Below are 18,135 nucleotides of genomic sequence, written 5' to 3'. Positions count from 1 at the left end.
CCTGATGCCACCACAGCTCCTGAACCAGCAGAGCTAGAGCTTTGTTCACTGTGCACTGCTCCCCTGTCTGGTCCTGCCAGCCAGCTGATTGGTGAGACTGGGCACAGGGTGGCTCTGTGAGGGTTGTGGACGCAACCTGCTCAGTGTGTTGTCTGTGGGGATTGGGATCCCACACAGTGCCGCCATGACTTCCAGAGAATGGGCAAGAGTCCATGCTGTGGCAGCAGGGTGAGAAGCCCTGGATGAAGTGCTCCTACAGCATTCACATCAACAAGAGCTGGGGTTCTGGTCACCGGGGCTGGGGGAATGGGGCATGAAGCACAGGCTCAGGCAGCTATAACAGAACTGTTGTTGGGGGAGGATCTGGCACGCAGGCCCATCAACTGTTGCCAACCAGTTACAGCAACTGATAGGACTGCCAGTGTGACTAACTACTGATCAGGGATGTATTTGGTAGCTGTGTTGGTCTGAAACCAAAAGAAATGTAAAACTTTGGAACTCTTGGTTCAGAGATGATACCTTTTATTAGACCAACTAAGAAATCACACAAAAAAAATCTTTTTCTGCAAGCTTTCACGTACACATGCCCTTCCTCAGGCTCGGAAAATTATTGATGGTAAAAAGTCCCCATAGGTAGAAAATAAACATCATTTTTGCACAGAGGAAGCTGAAGGTGGAAGTCTGTTCCTCTGGGTCCATGAGAGTCTCTTTGTGAGTAGTTCTTTGATGTGCAGATAAGGCAGGATTCCTTCCCTAGTGGTGTCAGATGGCAGGAAGGTGTAGAAATCTTTTTTGTTGTTAAATCTTTCTTGTTGTTCAGCAATGACATTTAAATCCAAAATCCAAAGTTTATTTTCTATCTATGGGGCCTTTTACCATCTATAACTTTCCCTGAGCCTGAGGAAAGTGTGCGCCCAAAACTTGGTCTAATAAAAGGTATCACCTCTGAACCAAGAATTCTAGAGTTTTGCATTTCTAACTACTGATCAGGCAGAGGTGACTTCCTGATCAGCTGTTGCCACCATAGGAGCTGATGCCAGCTGGAGGCAGCCAAAGAAGAGAGGAAAGGCAGCTTTCTGTGTGGGGTGTGGGGAAGAAAGGGGGATCCCCCTAGTGCATCCTGGCTGGAGAACCTGCCTTGCTTGTTCAGCTGGGGAACTTGATCACCTGTACACCCGCATAGCACTGCATTCTGTAGTGCTGCAGAGTGCTCAGATACTTTGTATGCCTGTCCGTAAGTAAATGTATACAAGTGAATGCCTCTTGAAGCAGAACAATCTAACGACACGAAGTCTGATGGCTTTTAATATTCCATTTTAATGATGGGAATCCTAACAGTATTTTTTAACAAAGTTGCTTACATAGTAGCAGAGTTTCCTAGTTGTGACAAACCCAATGGAAGGCTTTATATTTAAATATATATATTGTTAAGCTTTTCAGAAAAGTGCAGTATATTTGTATTTTTTTTGTGAAATGGTGAATCCATTTTTATCAAATACCAAAGTCTCTTTTTTCTTGCATTTTATGAATAACCGATGCATATTGAACTAATAAGTATCAGCTAGGATCTTGAATTCAGAGGGCTCTGAAATAATTCTGAGGTCCTTTACTTATTAGATACAATATTTCTTCAGGTTACACAGGTCCAGGAAAGTCCTGCTGGACATTGGTTTGCTTTTGTTTTCAGCCCCTGTGTGGTATAGCTCCTTGTTTCACATTTTAGCAAAATACAGGACTATTTTGATAAGTTTTATGTATTTTATTATCCATATGTTTACATGCATATTGTTTACCAAACTGGCTGTTTGAATGGTCTGTTCATTTATTTAACCATAACCTGAAGTATCATTTAAATCAAAATGAGTTTTAGTGGCCTCGGAAGAATATTATATCTGATATTTCTTGGACAATGGTGGTAATAATATTTCTCAATGTTCTGATTTTTCTCTTTACTGCTACTTGATTTGAGTAAAAAAATGAAAACCACAGTTTGCACATCATGAACATAACCCTTCAAAGCAAGGTTTTCCACTTTCATTGCATTGTCCAGCGTATCGTTTCACTCCTCAGATTTCAGATCCTTATTAGTAGATTTTTTTTTCTAAGTCAATACAAGCTACTGTAATAGCAGCTGCCAGTAATGTTGAGAAGCAAGTGAGCAGAGTATGAGTCATAAGTTCTCTACTTATAACAAAGGAAAATTCACACTTCTGATCTAGGTTTGAATTTTAAAACTCTTATTTGCAAAAGCAGTCATTTTCAGTCCTTTCCTAATATACTGGAATACTCAGAGTGAGGGGCAACAGTACAGATTTTCATTTTAAATTACCCATTTCACCTGTTCACTGCTATTTTTGCCCTGTAGCATTGCTTGACATTTCATAGAGAATGAGCCAGCATAGGGCTGGAAAATATATAATTATAAGAATCACCTGCTCTTGATTTTCCCATTACATACCAATCATGATACAGGCAGACTTTTCATAGATGTTTGATTTGTAATGAGAAGCTTTATTCTGTGTTGACCTGTGATTAAAATGTGGCATTTTGGGAAATAAATAGAAGATAGCTTCTGCATATTTCAGTTCTGAACTGGGGCTAAGAGAGGTAATGCATGCCTTTGACCTATATCACATACATAGCAGCATATGCAATGGGACATATATTCTATGATAAAAATTGTATAGTACAGTAAACCTTTTTAATGTTAGATGTCTCAAAGCAGTCATAATGCAGGAACAGAAAAAGATGAGTGATATCAGGCAGTGTGATAAGTGAAGTCTAAACCCTGTGAAGGACTTAAGAATATAACAGTAAGGTTAGAGCCACAAAGTTATTAATTGCAACTGTTTAAATAGCTGTAGCCATATATGTAAATACATTAGTAATTGCTGTAACAAATGGCAGGACCAGAAACCCTATTTCTTAATTAAAAATATACATAATTATTATGGTAACAAACTCAAGACAAACTTGTTCCAAAAGTAGTATTATTGTGAATCAACGTGTGTCATGTTTTATTAACCTGAGTAGACCTTTGTAGCTGAATAGTGCATATTCATGTTCCAGTAGAGTTTAGCCATAGACTAGCCAGTTTCAGAATGCGATCCGAGCCCAATCCTGATTCCATTGATTTTACTGTTGTTAGGATAGGGCCCTATGTGAGTGCATTGTCTGTTTACTGAATGGAGAAGACACTCATTATGTATTATTTGTGTTGCACTGAGGCTTTGGAAGCTTAGTCAAGGTACTAGGCATTTATACCTGTGCTCTGGGAGTGGGGTGGGGGTGGGGGGCACTTTAATTAGAATGACTCCAAAAGCTGCTCTTATTAAAGCACCCAGAGCATCACATGCATCATCATTCCTGCTCTGAAAAATGGTGGTGGGGGCGCTTTAACTAAGTCGCGTTCAACAAGCTTTAGTTAAAGCACCTCTGCCACCATTTTTCAGTGCAGGAATGCTGATTCATGTGATGCTGGGGTCTGCTGGAGCATAGTAATTAGCATGATCCTGCAGACTTGATTAATTGAGTCTGCTGTGATGCACTGTAATTACAGCGTGTCGGAGCAGCATAACTGCTTGTGTATAAGTGTCCAGGGTATGTTACAAACACAGAACAAAAAGAGAGCTTACATTCTAAATATAAGACAAGAAACAACAGAAGGTGACAGGGGAATTATCCAGTTTTCCTTTCAACTTTCCACTGACCATATTTCTTCAGGGCAGTTGCAGTAGCTATGCATGTCTCCTAAAATCCACTGGTACTGGGAAACTTAAACATTTTTTTGTATACTGATTCTTTGCAAGTAATACTGGTCCACCAATAATACTTAATTAACTTCTCACATTGAGAAGGAAGTGCAAATGTTGGGTGATTAGGAAATCAAGAAGCAATTTAGTAATTCCTGAGGTCATTTAAATGACCTGCCAAAATGCATAGGCAGTCACTCACTGTATGACGATCTACATCAGAATAGAGCAAAAATCTTGCTACAAGCGAACTTGTACATGAACCAAAAAAAGTGTTATTTATGTTCCTGGTACTTTGTAAAGCTTTAGCATACGGCATTATCATTTTAAACTGAAATAAGTGTAGTTTAGAACTTGAAACTGTGGGTTAGAAAATGTCCCATGAAATGCATCCTTCGTCAAGTTATCTGTATATCAAGTGTATTGTATATTGTATAAACATTTTAAAGGGATGAATTCATTTATTGTGATCCTTATGTAACATTTCTGTACTTTGAAGTTTGATGTTAAATTCAGCATAAAACTCTTCATTACCTAATCTATTAATATAAAGCAGGTTACACATACTGGATTAAGTAAAACTGAAATCAGTTGAAACTAAAGCAAGAAATATTGGGAATTTTAATTTGTGTTTAGCAGAATATACCAGCTGCTGTAGGAAATTCAGTGGCGTAATGTACCTTAAATGGCTTGGGAGTCAAGGGGTCTTAGTTTGCTACCCCTACAGCCATGGAACAAAGCACCGGGCTCCATGCAGCTCAGGGGCTCTGCAGGAAGCCGTGCAGGAAGCCTGGCAGCAGCCCAGGAAAGCAGGCTCTGCCCAAGAAAAGTGACAAGCCTGATCGTTTTTTTCCTGCCCCCTGGAGCCTGCCTGCCTGCCTGAGCTGTATGGAGGCCCAGTGGTTCACTCCACGGCTGCTATGCCCTCTGAGACTGCCTGAGCCGGGTGCCTGTGGGCGGGTGCTGTTGCGGGGAGCCACCACTGCTGCAGAGGGAAGCACCAGCCCCACTCCCCCACAACCCAGGTACCGCTCCACCCACCAGCAGCTCACTCTCCCCCCCCCACTGGAGGGGCAGGTAAGTCAGCGGGGTGTGTGCATGACACGGGGTTTTAATCAGCCCTAAATTGAAGTGATGATTTTAAAACCCACCACTTCAGTTTAGGGTCCCCGTGTCATCTACACACACCCTTAGTCTGTCCAGAGATAGATGGCAGCACGGCAGAGGGCAGCCTTGATTGACTGATCCAGACTGCTCAGAGTTGTCCTGCGTCTCCCTGCAGCACAATGGGAGATTGTGAAGGGGCAGTATTCTGCTCTCTGCTTGGCTGGAATAGGACAGTCCAGTGAGTGACATACTGTCCCCTTGAGGGAGGAGGGAGGAAGTAGCAAAGCACTCTGGAATGCTGAGGACTGTGCTGTGTCTTCTCTCAGAAGACATCATGTATAGACATCTGCTGTCCAAGGAGAAACTGTCCCAGGAGTGATTTAACCCTGGTTGCTCCCAGGTTATTTTTCTCCTGGAGTGTCCATTTTTGCTTTCTGAGAAAAATCCTGAATATATGTACTCTTTTAGTTTTCCTGGGAGAGCGGGAACTCTCCCAGGAGAAACAGAGGCTAAATATAGACAATCAAAAAGTCCAAGACAGAATTGAACCAATCTATGCAGGTTTCTCTAAACTGTGTAGACTGGATTTCGAGTGCATGGAAGTCACATTCGCTCTTTGTGGGGGTGGGGAGGGAAAGGGCAAGCAGATGACTTCATTGACCAAGGCCAGAAGGTTGGGGGCACTCCTGCACATCTCCCAGTGTGCTAGACATTGTTGATGACATCTTAGCACAGCCATATGGCTGAACCATTCCTCATTGGCTGCCGGGCATACATATCTCTCAGCTGTCCTGTCATCTGTTAGGCCAGTGGTTCTCAACCTTTTTATACTGTGGACTGGCAAACAATCTAATTTACATATTTAAATCAAATTTACGTATTTAAATTTATTTTTTATGTTGGGGGTTGCAAGGATTATATCAGGCTATGGCAGTGCAGCCGCGGGCACTGAGCAACCCTGCAGGGGAGGCGGCTGCACAGGCGGCAGCCTGGGGGACCCATCTGGAGCTTCCTGGGAAGAAGGGGCTCTGCTGCCTTTTCTAGAAGCAAGCAGCAGAGCCACCTCCCCATCTTCCACCCAGGGTATTTCCCTGCCTGCATCCCCCTGCTTCCAGTCGTGGGTGGGGCTGGAGGGGCCTGCCTGGCCTGGTGTGGGCCCTGGTACCTGCTGTGCAGGCCGTGCCTCACCAGGCATGGCCATGGCACAAGGAGTAGGGCAGGGTGCATGGAGCTGGCTGCCTGCCTCCCAGGGCTGCCCTGCCACCTAGCTTTAACCCTGCGTGTGACTGCCGGCGGCAGAAGCCATGACCTGGCAGCCAACCCACTGTGGCCCAGTAGCTGTGTTAGGCAACTGGCAGCTGCAGACAGCCAGTAGAGGGAGGTGTGCTCCCCCACACTTGGCAGCATGGGGGTCCCTGGGCTTTGACCTGACTGGGGAGCATGGGGGTCCACCCCAAGCAGGACAAAGGTAGTGTGGGGGGGTAGGGCTTGTGAATTCCTGGTGGGAGGCAATGTCAGTGGTATACCCTGCATTCCCAGCTGGGTTGGCAGGGCACAATGTCCCTCTTGTGTCTCGTCTGAGCCCTGGGACCCTGTGCTGGAGCAGATCCAGAAAAGGCTTGCAGGATATATACCCCCAGAGTCAGTGTCAAATTCCTGGCTGAAGCTGCTTCTCTGCAGACATGGGAATCCTTTGAACCCTTCCCAGAGCCTCTCTGGTCAGGGTCCCAGGGTTGAAAACAGGGACACTCTGGGTCCCACCAACCTGATTGGGAATGTGGGGTGCACCACCGGCACCTCCTCCCTTCAGCAGCTCACAAGTCCTGCTCCATCCCCTGCCTCTATCCTTCTGCTCTTGATAGCTAGAGAGCTTGGGGGTGAGGCCAGCTAGGCATTCAGATGGTGCACTGCTTGGCTGGAGCAGCCAAGCTGTGGCTCTCTGCAAGGGAAGGTTAGCAGGGACCCTGCACAGCTAACAGGGAATCAGTGGGCAGTGGCCTACTTTGATTAGTGTACAGATCTGGTAGTGATGTTTGATAGACCAGTCTAACCTAGATCAAGTAAGTCTGATACTTCATAGATCCAGGTCTGTCTTAGACTGGGATCCACCATTTTTAAACAGAGTTTGTGCCCCAAACTTCTATTTTGTTACAGATGTAGACCAGTTTTGGACCACCTAACCTGGAAAAGATGTAATGTCTGCACTTGGCCCAAGTGTCTGTACATGGCCTTTATCATGCATGGGTCTCACTCAGTAAATAACAAATAAAATATCTCTGCATAAAAACAGTGAAAAAGAAATTTCTAGAAAGAAGGAAAACTGCATTTAGTAAGTGTTAAGTTGAATGTGTGACAGCACCCTAAATTAGGCTAGTGTAGTGATTTTGAAAGGGTGTGCAAGGGCATACCTGTGTGCCATCAGAGTGGCAGAAGTGTGCCGTCAAAAATGATACTTTTCTTTCTTTTGTTTAAATTGGGAGTCACAGCATGTCTGCAGAGTGAGGTGCAGCCATGTCCCTGGGGTGGAGGCAGGGCACATCAATAGGAATTTCCAGATGGCTCATCCTAGCACAGCTCCTTGGCACCTGGAAGTTGCATGCGGACTGCAGTTAGGGAATGGGGTGCTGGGAGAAGTAGCAACAGAATCGAGAAAGACATTGGCAAACTGTGTTTGTGTTGCTGCTACCACTTTTCCTTGCTCCCCTTTTCAGGTGTAAAAATGTGCCACCAATTTTAACCCAGAAAAAGTGTGCCCTGGGTATCAAAAATTCAGGAAATACTGAGCCAGTGTTTCAAAGAATGAGAGGTCATTTATTTTACTTTATACAAGTGGCCGAATCTGCTGTAAGCTAGGCTGATGCACATTCCAAGCAAGTCAAAGTTCATTGACTTTTTGCAGGATTTACACTGATGTAACCAATAATTGAATTTGTTGTTTGAAAAATTAAAGATTTAAAAAAAAAGCAACTTATCCACATTATCCTTTGCCAAATATAGAAGCAGTACAAAAACTACAGAATATGAAGAAAGTGGGAAAGTAAATTCATGGATGCTATGATAAGAACATAAGAACTGTCATTTACTGGGCCAGACCATAGGTCCCTCTTGCCCAGTATCGATATCCTTTGTCACAGTGGCAGAATGGGTGCTGTAAGGGAGAGTGAACAGGGTATGACCAGGGTTTTTTCCACTTTCTCACTTGCAGCTACTGAGGCACCTTTCCTCCAATAATTTGTCCAAACACTTTCTGAAGCTGGGTAAATGATTGATTCTTCCCACACCCATCATAGGCACAAACAGTAAACAAAAGATCGTGTACACTTAGCATTCATGCTATACAACCATCCTGACCTGCACCAAGGCCATCTATACAGAATTCTAAGATGCTTAGAAATCACTTTTTAAAATAATATTCTATTTTTTCCCTTTTTAGGGCCTGGGACATACAACCCTGTTGTGAAATCAGCTTCCAGCATTTCCTTATTTGCTTCCAGAGAGGAACGTTTTAAAGAACCAAAAGAGATTACTCCTGGCCCTGGAGATTATGAGGTTTGTTGATCTGGCATTTATGAGTCACATATTGGGGCTGGTTTTTATTCTGGCCTTACCTAGATTATTTTTTTTGCGCCTGTGATTTTCTGTTTGGTCTGGGTTAATGTTGTAAGTCAGAACACTTTGCAGAAATGGTTCTGAGTTACAGCTGGGAGCTGCACTTCTGTCTGCACCCCTAGATATCTAGTTATTTAAGTACCTAGTGACAACTTCTACATTGCCATAATAAGAATAGAGATGAAGTTTTAGAATTGTGGCCTATTGTGAGCAGGTAAAGTGACAATTTGGAGACAGCCAAATTATGTCTATAGGCAGTCCTCAGACTTACGATGCAATCGGTTCCTGAAAACCATGTCTTAAGTCAAAACATTGTAAGTCAGAATCAGTTTACCTATAGGAACAATGTTATAAATGGGGGATTGGTTCCTTTACCACATTTGACATAGCTGCCTCCAGCTGGGAAGTCTGTTGTGGTGGGGGGACAATGCCCATGCAGCAAGGGAGGGTTTGGGGCTGGGGCTAGGACAGGAGCTGGGGCAAGGACTGCCCAGCTGGTGTGGTAGATGCAGGGAGGAGGTGGGCAGCTCCCGCCGCTGTGGGATGCCAGTCTGGGAGCTGGTCATTTGGTGGCTCTCACCACTGTTCCCACCACCAGCCCAATAAGACATGGGGGGGGCATGTGCCCTCAGATCTGTGAGGGGCGGGCAGGGCCAGGGCTGGGAGCGAAGGCTATGCCATCCTGCCACTCGCCAAGCTGGGGTGGGGTAGAGCCGCTGTGTTGCCTATGGACAAGCGGTGTGCAGCAACCAGAGCTGCCCTGGCCTCCCTGCACCTCCTGGACACGCTGCAGCTTTGCCCTGCCCCACCCTGACTGGGTGAGCGGTGGCAGCGGCAGGATATGGGGGGTGTCCCCCAGATCTGTGCGGGGCGGATGGTGGAGTGGGGGCTATGGGGGGGGGGGCTGCAGCCACCCTAAAATTGCCCATAGCCCCTGCTACCTGCCCAGAGCACAGCTTGGATCCTGGGCAGCCCCGGCCCTGCCTACCCTGTACAGATCTGGGAGCACATGCCCCTCCCCCCCCCCAATGCCTTGCTGCTACGCACCCAGTCTGGGCAGGGCGAGGCAGGGCCAGGAGGTGCGGGAGGCCGGAGCGGCTTGTCCGGAGGCAGTGCAGTGGCTCCACTTTGCCCTGGCTTGGTGAGTGGCAGGAGGGCATAGCCCCTGCACCTTCAACCATCCACCCAGAGTGCAGCCTGGCACAGCCCCAGCCCCACCCACCCCATGCAGATCTGGGGGCACATGCCCCCCTATCCCCTCCCGGACCAGCAGCACACAGCAGCGGGAGCTACCCCACACCTTTCCCATGCCCCCCTACCTGCTGGGCAGCCCCTATCCCTGCCCCAGCCCCAATCCCTCCCTTGCCGTGGGGGTGTTGATCTGCACCCCCATGACACACCACAACAGATTTACCAACTGGAGGCAGCTGTGTCCATCATCATAAAGTCAGAACCCCATCGGAACCTCGAAACAGTGTCATAAATTACAAAGGTCGTAAGTGCCGTTTCTCAGAACTTGAACAGTCATAAATTGAGGACTGCCTGTATTGTAAGTTAATGGTGGGATAAAATCTCACTTCATTTCTGTTGCTCCCTTTGGAGTCAGATGAGAGGAAATCAGTGTTCCTTCTTTCCCACTTCCCCCCCGTTGAGTCTGAAGTGGTGAGTTCCAATTTTAGTGCCTGGATCCTTCCATTGCAGTATACATTATATATATTCCAATGTGGCTTAGACAAGGACAAATTAATTTTGAATTTAAGCCCCAGCTGTGTGGATCTGAAAGCTCCCTGAAAGAACAGATGAATGGCAACCTTAGAGCAAATAGGTAACTATTACTTGAGAGGAAGTCATACAAGCTGACCTTTTCAGGCAGTAGAGAGAGAAAGACTGAAGGGAAGATCATGGAGTAAGAAGGGGAAAGTGAGAAGACTCTACTAATTCCTTGTTGATCCCCTGATGGCAGTGGGTATAAAAATCTCATCTCTCTTCCCTTGCCCTCTCCCCTTCAGTTCTGCTTCACTTCTGAACCTATTGCCTTTTTTTCTAAGTCTAGGGGGGCTGAAAGAGAATTCCTGTTTCCCTCTCTATTATCTTTCCTATATGGGAAAAGGAATTGACTATTCTTTTCCGTGGTGTGGGATGAGGGGAAAGATGGATATCTTTGAAGTTAGGACAATGGATTGTGGGAATTAGTTGTTTTGAATTCATTTTCCAGCTGTGCTACAGACTTCCTGCATTTATTTGGGCAAGCCAGTGGATCTCCCTGTGCCTCAACCATAACATGGGTATAATATTTTCATAACTCATAGTGGTGGTGTGGAATGCATTTGCAAGTGACTATGAGGTGCCTATATCCTGCACTGTGACTAATATATATTCTCAAATAATTACAGGTAGAATCTGGAAAGGGAGCAGTAAAGGGAGTGGAGCAATGGAGACAAATAATAGGGCAGTAAGAAACAAAAGAGTTGAAAGTATGGTCTACAGAAGAGGGATAAAGAATAGAGTAATTTCAAAGAATAAAGTGGAAAAACTGAGGACAAAGAAGGTGGTTGGGTGAGGGGCAGAGACGGGTGGGGGGGGGAGAGAGAGAGAGAGAGAGAGAGTGCACAAGCGAGTAAGCAGGGAAACCAAGAGGAGGGAAAAGAAAAGGGAATGTTCTGACAAGAAAGAAGAGAAAAATTGAGGAAATTTATAAATAACAAAAATAAATCATTGAAAGGGGCAAGACAGAGTTAGGGAAATTAAATATATGTGCAATAAATATGTCAGCAATTGTATCTGTTAAGAGAAACTGGTAAGGCATCTGTACTGGAGAATTAATGCTTGGAAAACCAAGCTTGGGTGGGATAGGATGTCAACACAGGAGTCAATTATTTCAAAACATAGATTGATTGGAACTGGAGCTATATTTAATATATACTGTTGCAATGGTGGTGCTGAATTCTTGAATGATTTTTCCTGTACTATCTAATGGGAAGAAAGAACGTGTTTGGTGTTACCTCTGTTTGTGGTTGATTTTTTTTGCTCTGTTCAATCCTAATCTGAGTATGGGGCATTGGGTAAATCGTCTGTCTGAGAATGAATCATTCTCTGAAAAGGATCTAACTGCCCAGTTGGGTGCCCTCAATTTTGGTATAGCTGAACCGTGATTAAGCTTAAACTTGTCTGTGGCTTAGTTTTGGCATGATTTATGAGGGACTATTTAAAATCATTCAAAAAATGAATTCATTCATAGTAGAAAAGCATACTGCTAGAATTCTTCTATGCTTTAAGAGTTTTGCTAATAATTTTAGCAAGTTTTAACTTTTCATATTTAAACTCTCTTTAGTCACCTTTGTTAATGTCAGTTTTGCCAGTATATGTTGCAAATAAATTCGAACAGTAAAAATTGTATTGTTGATTTACATAGATCTCTCTCCATGTTGTTCTTCATCACCTTCTCCATGTCTCCATTTCTTTATCAAATGTATGTATTGTTATTATATATATTGTTCATTTATATCTATACGTGTATAATTTATAAATATATATATATATACAATCTTTGCACCATATACTCAAATCCAAGACAACCCTGAATTTAAGATGATACCCCAGTAATTCAGTTTAATAGAAGCAAAATGTATAAATATGTATACATTTGGTATAATTTTCCATGTTGAAGGGTCATCTTAAATTTGTTCCCTGCCCCCTGCACTTCTGCCTCGGAGAAAGCAATAGCAGGGGAGCAGGTGATAAGGGAGAAAATGGGGGTGCAGATGGTGAAGAGGCAGTAGAGGGGCAAGTAGTATGGGATGCAGTGGGAGGGCAGGTGGGGGGGAGTTAAGCAGCTTGACCCCTTCCTCTTGCCTGCAGACACCTGTCCCCCTCACCCCTGCACTCCCACCACCTCTGGCCTCCAGCACAGCCTAGCAGCTCCTGTCTGCACTCCAGGTCAGTGCTAGAGCCACAGCAGCTGCCTGCTCCACCACTGTGTCAGCTGGAGGCAGCTGTCTGTTGGGGGCTGTGGGAGGGAGGAGGGAAGGAGCATGGGGGAGGGAGGGATTGGGGCTGGGGCTGGAACCAGTTGCCCAGTTGGGGTGGGGGGACGCGTTACTCGGGGAGGGGGGCAAGGGATGCAGGTGCAGCAGTGCTGGGAGTGGGGGCTGTGCCCTGCTGTCACTTGCCCAGCTGGGGCAAGGGGAGGGGGCGGGATGCAGACGTGGCTCGCTCCAGGTGGAAGGGGGTAAGCGGCAGCAGGGCATAGCCCCCACTCCCAGTGCTGCTACACCTGCATCCTGAGCCTCCCGCACTGACTGGCAAGTGGTGGCAGGGCATAGTCCCCACTTCCAGTGCTGATGTGGGCACAGAAGCGCTGGGAGCAGGGGCTATGCCCTGCTTCCGTCCAGTGTGAGCCATGCCCGTATCGTGCCCTCCCACCCCTGCACCGGCTGGGCAAGAGGCAGCAGGGCAGAGCCCCAACAGGTGCTCCCAGCGGGGCAGAGGCAGGTACAGCTAGGGGAGCTGTGGGAGAACTGGGCCAGGTGGGGGAGCCATGGCTGCCTATCCCCCACCCGGCCCAGCCTCCTGGCATTTAAAAAAAAGAACCCCCCTCCCCCCCCCACACTCACCAGCTGTCACCCAGAGCCCAGCACCGCACAGCCCCAGCTCCCATACAGTGCGTGGTGCCCTGCTGAGCTGCATTGCACCCGTGCCATGGGGCAGCTGCTGTGCAGGTCCCAGGCGATGGGTGGTGATCCATGAGCACCCAGAGTCCCCGATTGCCACTTCTGTAGCTGATGAGTGCGGGGCTTTTTTTTTTTATTTAAGTGCCAGGACTAGGATGGGGCTGGGCAGGGCAGCCACAGGATCCCACAGTTCCCACTGCCTGAGGAGAGGCAGACACGGCTGGAGGAGTCGCGGGAGAACCTGCAGCTGCCCGGCTGTGTCTGCCTCTCCCCGGCCAATCTGAATCACCAAATCTCTCCAAATCAGCACTGAATTGATTCAGGACAGCGATCTGAATCTCTGAATTGAATCACTGTCCTCCAAATCAGCCAAATCCAAATCTGAATTGAATACTTCCTTATTTGCATAGGCCTAGTATGTATATGTACATGCACACAAATATCCACGTATATCAACAACACAACTTCTATCTTTCTTATTTAATGTTATATATGTTACTAGTGCATCTGGTCAGGTATTCAGTAACAGCTTTGCTGCAGACAAGTTTAGCATTTGGAACGCTGGGGCTATAGAGTGAAGGCAGATAGACATGCACCTTTATAAATTAACTCAATAAGACATGTATAGAGCACAAGCTTTGTGAACCCAAGTTTGCTTCATCAGATTCTGTGAAAAGATAGCATAGAACAGAGTATGAAGTAGGGTGAGGGACTATAAGAATAACATATTATGAACAGGGCCCTGGCACAAGTGGACCAAAAGCAGTAGCAGTGCATACTTATTCTAATCCCATTTAATTATTTCCCCCCATTTTTTTGAGAGCAGTTAATTTAAGGATTATTTTTTTAGTGCATTCCTGTAGCCAGGTCCATTCCTGGACCTGATCACCTGATTCAGAATTTCCTTCTATTTGTATTTTGTGAGGGAGAGTGGGACTTGAATGGCTCAGCTTTACAGTTTCTCTGGGCATAGTGCTTTCAGGCTGTGTAGAAAAGTGTAGAGAGACGGCAATATAAACCAAACAAGAATTCTTTGTAAAGAGATGTGGAGAGCAAGAGGTAGTTGCAGTTAGGCTCTTTGTGGGCAGAAAGAGGGGGGGGGGGGGGGGAAGGTCTGGCTGCAGAAGAATTCACAATTCTTCTGCACAAATGCTGAATACTGAGATTTTGAAAAAAAACATTTTTCATGGCTGCAGCATTATGAAGTTCACTGAGCCTTGACAGACAAAAAAATGGGTCAGTTCACACCTTCGGGTTCTATTATTTCAAGCTTTCTGCAGGCTAAAAGTGTTGACACAATTCTTAGGTTATCTCAGGAACTCCAAAGGCTAGAAATAAATGCAGGTAAAAATGGAAGCAGGTATACTTGGGCAGTCTTGTCCAAGGTTATGAATTTTGCTTTAAATTTTATAGCTGTGAAATCATAGTACACCTGGGATTCTGTCCTGATGAGCACAAAGATTATGTTGAAGTAGCATTTAAATTTGTCCATAATGTTCATCTAATTTATTATGTATTAGATACCTCAGCTACATTGCTTTATTTGCTACAAGATTTTTCCCCATATTTACATAAAATAAAATCCACAAAGAACTGTGACCATGATGCTTTTACTGCATGACTCATAAGAAGTCCCTCCAGATACAGTAACATAGGTGCTTATTTATTTTCATAAACTATGCTCCCTTAATTGAGAATCATAATGAGCAAAAGCTTCTTGTACCAGTGAGTTTAGTGTTATTTTGGAAGGAGACTAAAATGTGCCAGTAGGAAAGGAGAGAGAATACATAAACATTCTTATCATTTTCCTTCTTCATATTATGACAGTATACTCACTAGGGCTCCATTCTGCAGCCCTTGTCCTGATGAATATGGGCTGCAGCAACAGGTGCATATAGAAACAGTTGTTTATATAAAAAGTCGTTTCTGTATGCATATAGAAACAATTTCAAGAAATGTAAAGGGGAATGAAGGTTCTTCTTCATTTGAATATATACAAACATCTCTTTCTGCATCCTAGAGTAGATTGTTTTCCCCAAATATACTCAAAGGGTGAGGTCGTGTCTACTGTGACTCTCAGAGGCACTACACATAACTTGTACTTTAAGCCACCATTGTGCCCCCTTTCCTGGGCTAATCCATGATCTCTAATATAATATAGATAGCCTTGGAGGCTTGTCACCAGTTACAGTAGCCTCTCTGGGCTTCCTTATATGTGTGGCACTGCCCGCAACACTTCATGCCATTGCTTTTCCCTCCTACATTCCTTATTCCAAGGACTTGTCAGGGGACCCTTGAAAGATTAGACCCATTGCTATCATTAATATCTGCACTGTCAGAGCCTTCTCCCAGCCAGATACAGGTGTTTTACAACATATTACATCACTCCAACCAGTTTTACAGGTCTTAAAATGGCAGGAGTTCAGGATAAAGATCTTGTGGAGAATCTTCTATGCAGCTTTTAAAAATGAAATTGAATCATATAATGACGTCGCTTATTAAAATAAATCCTTTCTGATTTCATTAAGTTCTGCTTGAAAATTTATGGCTTATCATGGCATATGGAAATTAAAGGTATGTCTGCATGTCATAATGCCTTTCTGTATAGAGATACATGAACTACAGGCGGTCCTTGACTTACAACGTTTCAAGTTACGTTTCACACTTACGTTTATAAATTGACACCCTGTTTCAATTGTATGATGTCAGTTTCGACTTACAATGCTTGATCTGATGTGATGCCATGCCAGCAAACAAGTTCACTGCATTGCTCATCTCCCTGGAGAACATCTGTCCAAACTGCCTTAGACACTTTCTTTAAGAAAGCAGACAAGACTTCAGAAAACCCTACAGCCAAGACTCCTGAGAAGACTCCAGCCAAGAACCCTTCAAAAAGTCCAACCAAGAGCCTTTCAAAAAGTCCAGCAAAGTCATCTCAAAGAAGTCCTTCCAAATCATTATGATTGCTATTTACAATATAAACACATTAATATAGCTATATTACTCATCTATAATTGATTGAGTACAAAATTCTGGGGTAGTTTTTGGTAAAAATAGGGTATTGGGCCTTGGTTCAGGAACCAATCCTCCATTTATAACATTGATTCTTATGAGAAAATTGGTTCTGAGTTACAGTGTTTCGACTTAAGATGTGATTTTCAAGAACCAATTGTATCCTAAGTCCAAGGACTGCCTGTAGTTCAAATGCCAGCATCAGCATAGCTAGTTAGTTTGGACAGAGCACTGCATCATTATGCTTATCCTGCTTCTAGCACTCAGGCTAGATTGTTCTTGTTTGTACAGCATCACATTGTACTACAGTCTCCACAAACTAGTAATATGTTTTTTAAAGGTGCTAAGCAACTGTAAGCACCTCAGAAAATCAAACCAGTGCCGCACAGTATAGGAAGGGAGAATACAGCTTGTGAAATAATATGCTAATGCACCAATGAGTCATTCCATGTAAAATTACTGGATCACTAATGAGGTTTATTTGTTTGTTTTTAGACATGTTGGTGAAACTTTTAGCCTTTGATGTGCTGTTGTACAACATATGCACATAATATATATATATTTTTAACACTAAATGATGTCTTTACATGTGCTCATTGAATGAGCTTTAGTTAAAGCACACCCACCACCATTTTGAAGCATGGGGACACTAATATACAAGATGCGAAGGCTGCTGGAACATGTTAATTAGCACACTCCAGGAGACTCGATTAATCGATGTTTTGCAAAGACCGTACACTTGATTAATCGAGTCTCCTGGAGTGTGCTACACACGGCTCCAATGCACTGTAATTACACCATGCCAGAGCAGCCTCCCCACACATCTACAGGCACCCTAAATGCAGCAAACAGCATTAATGCTTTTTCCATATTGAATGCTTGTCCCCTTTTAAATTGACAATATGAAAGTGAGCTTGGCAGTCCTTTCTTAGTTTGCCTGTAGATTTGTGTGGTATATCTTTATTATATAGTTATGAATTTTGTTCAGTTTTCCACAGATGGAAAATGTGTGGGCTTCTGCAAATTTAATATTAATATGATCTTTGGCTTAATGTAGGCTGAAACAATAAAAGCTGGAGAGATGTAATTGAAGAGTTGGATAAACACATATGGAAACACTGTTGCACAAAAATATTACTTCTATACAACCTATTTAACATCCACAATATTTATTATTGTTGTTCAACACTATAGCCTTGCATTATGCTTGGCCTTTTGTCTGTGTTATATAAAGCAATTTTAAATACTCATATAAAAGAAAAAATATTTTATGACAAAAGTGGGCTAATGACATTGGATCAGAAATTAATGCTAAAGAATAGAAGGCCATCTGGCATAATGGTTCTAACACATCTATCTACACGATAATAAAAATAATTATTTTAAAATCCTATATTGATGGTATTTCACCCCACTTAAAATTAAATGCAGTTATAGTATAGGAACAGGCAAGTGTTGGATGGAGGGTGGTTAGCTGAGAGGATTCTACCACATGTGGTGGATGTATCCCAGAATTAAATTTTTTTGGAAGATGGTTAGAGACATGGTGAGGGAAGTAATACAATGCCAATTATCAGATAACCCCTAAGGCTAGGGACAGAAATTACACATAAACCAGTAAAATGATCAGAAACCAGTTCAAATCTGTAATACAACAGATATTCAGTGCACATAAACTGCTTTTCAAAAAGCCAAAACTGGCTTAAGATAAACCTGGGTGGATGAAGTATCAGACTTAACTGATTTAGGTTTAATCAGTTTATTGAACTATCCAAGATCCTCTCCAGATTTAAGTTAACTCACAGTCCCCCAGCATCCCAGGATGCTTTGCATCTCCTCCACAAACACCCCCCTCGTAGGGTGGACAGGATAGCCTTGGTCCAACCTGTCTTCCCCAGGCTAGCAGGAAGGCTTGCTCTAGTGCCCCCTGATTTATGGCCTGGGCCACATGTGGCTGCATTTCCAGAATCAAAAGTGACTTGTCT

General features: G+C 44.1%; 1 protein-coding gene across 2 annotated transcripts in view; it reads left to right on the top strand.

Annotated features, from left to right (window-relative positions):
• The window catches only part of STPG2 (sperm tail PG-rich repeat containing 2), a 623,148-nt gene that overhangs the window by 403,068 nt on the left and 201,945 nt on the right, over window positions 1-18,135 (top strand). For both annotated transcript variants that reach the window (XM_059722337.1, XM_059722336.1), the window contains exon 12: window positions 8,293-8,408. In XM_059722337.1, the coding sequence (XP_059578320.1) occupies window positions 8,293-8,408 (116 nt within the window). The remainder of the gene's footprint in view (window positions 1-8,292; window positions 8,409-18,135) is intronic.

This window comes from Alligator mississippiensis, chromosome 2 (assembly GCF_030867095.1).
Source record: "Alligator mississippiensis isolate rAllMis1 chromosome 2, rAllMis1, whole genome shotgun sequence".
Lineage (NCBI taxonomy): Eukaryota > Metazoa > Chordata > Crocodylia > Alligatoridae > Alligator > Alligator mississippiensis.
This window is presented reverse-complemented; position numbering and strand designations above follow the sequence as displayed.